Source organism: Raphanus sativus, unplaced genomic scaffold, assembly GCF_000801105.2.
Source record: "Raphanus sativus cultivar WK10039 unplaced genomic scaffold, ASM80110v3 Scaffold2488, whole genome shotgun sequence".
In the NCBI taxonomy this organism is placed as follows: domain Eukaryota; kingdom Viridiplantae; phylum Streptophyta; class Magnoliopsida; order Brassicales; family Brassicaceae; genus Raphanus; species Raphanus sativus.
Genome location: NW_026617796.1, coordinates 10,001 through 15,259, shown reverse-complemented (window position 1 = coordinate 15,259; position 5,259 = coordinate 10,001). Strand labels below are relative to the sequence as shown.

The window sequence follows — 5,259 nt, the reverse complement described above, 5'->3', positions numbered from 1 at the left end:
TTTTAGTAAACCGACCTAGAAGTTTATATATAAGGCTTCTAGGGTTTCATCTTATAAACACACGATTTACACAGCCTCTCTCTCTCTAAAGCCACACGGCAAAACACACTCTCTAGCTAGATCAAATCGTGAAAAACCTCAACCAGAACACTCAAGTTTTCACACGTTATCAGCACGACTGATCTACGAGCTACTTGACAACCTCATCGACATCAAACAAAACCCTAAGCCGCCAACCTCTTTCTTTTGTTACTTTGATATCGATTGAAGTTTGATCTCAAAACTAACATACTTGAGTTTTTTGTTTGATTGATTTATTTTAAGGATTCAAAAGGAAATCCTAGGAGCACATCGATCAAGTTAAAAGGTAAGAAACCAATCTCTAAAACTTGTTTACTTGTTTGTTGGATAATCGGTTTATGTTTGAAAATACTAGAAACCGATTACTAGGTTTAATTTGAGGTTCACGATTTTAAACTAGAAACCACCATTGTTCTTGTAAGTTTAAAATCGATCATTAGGTTGTTAATCCTATAATTTGAATCTGTCAAAAGGAACAAACCCTAAAATTTATGAGATTAAAATTCACATGAAAACCCTAAACCTTTTCCTAATACAAATCGGATATGGAAAATTTCACAATCGGATTATGTTATATTCCTATATCCGATTATGTTAAAATTCCTAACACATACTAAACTAGAAATTTTACAAATCCTTATCCTAATGGTAAAAGCTTTAAAACCGAAATAAACTTGCTAAAACCCTAAAGCCAAATCGATGAGAAACTAAAAAGGAAATAAAACCCTCAAACCCTTATAAGCTATAATCGATTGCATGGTTTTGCATGGTCCGGTTGTGTGGTACATGTACCTCTTATAGATGATGAGCTTGTATATATTACAAGAGTTGTCCACACAAACCGCATAGGTCGATGATGTTTTCCATGGGAATAACTAGACCTTGTTGCACTCGTCCATATCATATAAATTTCACAAATTTTACAAACCGGTTTCCTATGATATTTGATTGCTTGAAATTAAACATAGAAATTCATGATCTAGGGAAATCGAATTCTCTGATGGACGAGGCAACATATATATTTATTTATAAGATCTTACAAGACCTAAAACCAAGCTTGAAATTTTATTTCAGATGCCAAACATTGCAAACTTGGATTTTGAACCCCTAAGTGTAAAGGGTGACAATTACCTTCAGTGGGCTTTAGACATTGAAATCTCCCTCGGAGCCAAAGGCCTAGAGGAGTGTATTGTCGAAGGAAATGAATCAAGTAAGAAAGACAATGCTAAAGCCCTCATGATGATTCGCCATCACATTGAGGAGAGCTTGAAAGCTCAATATCTCACAGTGAGCAATCCATACGAGTTATGGAAAGAGTTGAAATCGAGATATAATCACCAAAAGACTGTGATCCTTCCGGAAGCCATGTATGAATGGACTCATCTCAGGATTCAAGACTTTAAGTCTGTGAATGAATATAACTCAGCCTTGTTCAGGATAGTCTCAAAGATGAGACTATGTGGCGAGAAAATAACTGATAAGCAGCTACTGGAAAAGACTTATCAGACAATGTCATCAAGCAACATGTTGCTCCAGCAACAATATAGGCAGAAAGGTTTCAAGACCTACAGTGCTCTCATAGCCTGCCTATTGCTTGCTGAACAGAATAATGAGTTGCTTATGAAGAATAATGACCTGAGACCACCCGGAACCAAACCTGTTCCTGATGCACATCATGCCTCAAAAGAAGGTAAGAACAACTCCGAAGCTAACCATGTCCAATATGACCAAAGGGGTCGCGGTTCCTCATTTGGAAGAGGTCGCGGCCGTGGAGGTCAGTGGCGAGGACGTGGACGTGGTGGCTATGGGAGAGGGCGTTACAACCCTTATGAGCGCCCAAACCAGTCCAGCAATGGGCGTGGTAGAGGCAGAGGCAATGGGTCGACTACTCGACCACAGAATACAGGAAACTCAGTGTGTCATAGGTGCGGAGTATCTAACCATTGGGCAAAGAACTGCCGAACCCCAAAACACCTGGTTGATCTCTACCAAGAGAGCATCAAAGGCAAGAACCCGGAGGCTCACATGGTATACAAGGATGGCGAGGATGACTTTGATCATGACAAGGATGATCTCATGGAATATGAGACTTCAGACATTCTGAAAAATGACCAAGTTGATTAAAAAGATGCATCAAACGATTTGTGTTTGAATGCTTTGGTGTTTTAGGCTTTTATTTTTTTTTAAGATCTTTGCATTTTATGTTTTATGATTTTATGATTGAACTTTGTTTTATTTTATTTTATAATAATATGAATGATTCAGATTATATTTTATTGTTTAGAATAAAAGAAGTATGGATACACTTGTGGTCGACAGTGGATCAAGCCACACAATTTTAAAGGATAAGAAATTCTTTATTGATCTAACAATGAAAGATGCAAATGTTAACACAATAGCTGGTATATCATCATTGATAAAGGGCCACGGCCAAGCTTACATATTGTTACCAAAAGGGACACATCTAGAAATAGATGAAGCATTGTATTCTCCAGATTCTAATAAAAGCCTGTTGAGCTTTAAAGACATTCGAAAGAATGGTCTTCACATTGAGACTGTTGGAGAAGGAGCCAAAGAGTTCTTGAATATATATGAACTCGGCCAGGATCACAAAAGGGTCTTGGAAACTATACCAGCTATAGCTACTGGCCTTTACTATGCCAAGGTCAGTGTAGCAGAAACTAATGCTATGATAAGCAAAGATATAAAAGAAAATTTTAATTTGTGGCATGACCGGTTAGGGCATCCCGGGACATCTATGATGCGTAAACTCATTCAAAATTCTAATGGCCACAGCCTGAAGGGCAGGCGAGTTATCCCTAAAGTCCATACGTGTGTGCCTTGTGCACAAGGGAAACTCCAAATCCGACCATCAGCAATTAAAGTGACTAAGGAAACCATAGGTTTTCTGGAAAGAATACAAGGTGACATTTGTGGACCAATACACCCACCTAGTGGGACATTTAGGTACTTCATGGTACTCATTGATGCGTCCACAAGATGGTCCCATGTATGTTTATTGTCTACTCGGAATCTAGCCTTGGCTAGGTTGCTGGCTCAGATCATAAGATTAAGAGCACACTTTCCAGACTTTCCTTTAAAGACTATACGTCTTGATAATGCTGGTGAGTTTACTTCCCAAGCTTTTTATGAATACTGTATGTCCATGGGGGTGACAGTTGAACACTCCGTTGCACATGTCCATACACAGAATGGTCTAGCCGAGTCTTTTATTAAAGGATTCAGATGATAGCTAGACCCTTACTCATGAAAAGTAATCTGCCGACCACAGCTTGGGGACATGCAGTATTGCATGCTGCAGAATTAGTACGCATCAGACCATCTAGTGAGCATAGATATTCACCATCCCAACTCCTATTGGGTCGAGAGCCAGACATCTCCCATCTTAAAACATTTGGATGTGCTGTTTACTATCCAATAGCTCCACCACAGAGAACAAAGATGGGAGCTCAGAGAAGGATGGGAATATATGTTGGATATGAGTCTCCTTCAATTATAAAATACCTTGAGCCAACCACGGGTGATTTATTTAAGGCCAGGTTTGCGGATTGTCACTTTGTGGAATCTGAATATCCAACATTAGGAGAAAATAATAATAAGCTGGTAAAAGAAATAACATGGAATCATACATCCCAAGCATCATGGCAAGATCCTCGAACTCAAGCATGTGATCTTGAGGTTCAAAAGATTATACATCTACAAGAGCTAGCTAATAAATTGCCTGATTCCTTTACTGACCCAAATAGAATGACCAAGTCATATATACCAGCAGCAAATGCACCAATAAGAATTGAAGTCCAAAAGGGACAAAACCAAGTTGCTACAGAGTCTAAGCCACGTATGAAACGTGGTAGACCAATTGGTTCCAAGGATAAAAACCCTCGTATAAGTAAAAAGAGTGCTAAACAAGCCGTGGTTGAGGGGGAGAAGGATCTGGTCGAAGTGGTTGAGCCATCCGTCCCAAGGCTCCGGGACATGGGCGAACCAACGCCCGGACATGATCCGGACGTACCAGTATCCGCGGACATGACCATTGGTACGGCCGGTAAGGGACCTAGTGAGGCTTGGGACGCTAAGACTCAGGGTTCTGAACCTCCGGACAATGAAGAGATCTCTACTAACTATATCATGTCTGGAAAACAATGGAACAGAAAGCATGTCGACATGGATGATATTTTTGCATACAAGGTAGCACTTGAGATCATAGGAGATGATGAGGATCTAGAACCCACGTCCATATATGAATGCATGCAGAGAAAAGATTGGCATAAATGGAAAGAAGCCATAAACGTGGAGTTAAACTCTTTTAAGAAGAGAGGTGTCTTCGGTCCTATAATCCGAACACCAAATGATATAAAACCAGTGGGGTACAAATGGGTCTTTGTGAGGAAGAGAAATGAGAATGGAGAAGTCGTGAGATATAAGGCTCGACTCGTTGCACAAGGATTCTCACAGAGACCAGGAATCGATTATGAGGAGACTTATTCTCCCGTGGTGGATGCAACAACATTTAGATTCCTGATAGCTCTGGCCATAAGAGAAAATTTGGATTTACGGTTAATGGATGTAGTAACCGCATATCTTTATGGACCACTGGACAATGATATATACATGAGAGTACCAGAAGGTATTGAATTACCTAAGAATGCTAAAGGTTCTCGAGAACAACACTGCATAAAGTTAGATAAAGCATTATATGGATTGAAACAATCAGGTCGAATGTGGTACAATAGATTGAGTGAGTACTTACTAAAGGAAGGCTATAAGAATGATCAGATATGCCCATGTATATTCATTAAGAAATCGGACAAAGGCTATGTGATAATAGCTGTGTATGTTGATGACCTGAACATACTCGGAACAACCAAAGAAATTTCTCAAACCGTAGAGTATCTCAAGAAAGAATTTGAAATGAAAGATTTGGGAAGGACAAAATTTTGTCTAGGACTACAGATTGAACATCTAAAGGATGGAATCCTTGTGCATCAAAAGACCTATACAGAGAAGGTTCTTAAAAGATTTAGTATGGATAAGTGTCATCCATTAAGCAGTCCTATGGTTGTAAGATCCCTTGGCCTTGAGACTGATCCATTCCGGCCAAAGGGAGAAGATGAAGAAGTCCTAGGTCCCGAGTTCCCTTACCTCAGTGCCATTGGC

The 5,259-nt window shown here is 39.6% G+C and overlaps 1 protein-coding gene across 1 annotated transcript; it reads left to right on the top strand.

Moving 5' to 3' along the window:
• The first annotated feature begins 1,155 nt into the window (after positions 1 to 1,155).
• On the top strand, positions 1,156 to 2,205 carry LOC130505673 (uncharacterized). Its single transcript, XM_057000278.1, has one exon. It carries the CDS (start codon positions 1,156 to 1,158, stop codon positions 2,203 to 2,205), a length of 1,050 nt encoding a protein of 349 aa, XP_056856258.1.
• Positions 2,206 to 5,259: the final 3,054 nt, after the last annotated feature.

What these genes read in the sequence shown, in the direction of transcription:
- LOC130505673 (XM_057000278.1), top strand. Translation starts at nt 1,156, where the DNA reads ATGCCAAACATTGCAAACTTGGATTTTGAACCCCTAAGTGTAAAGGGT.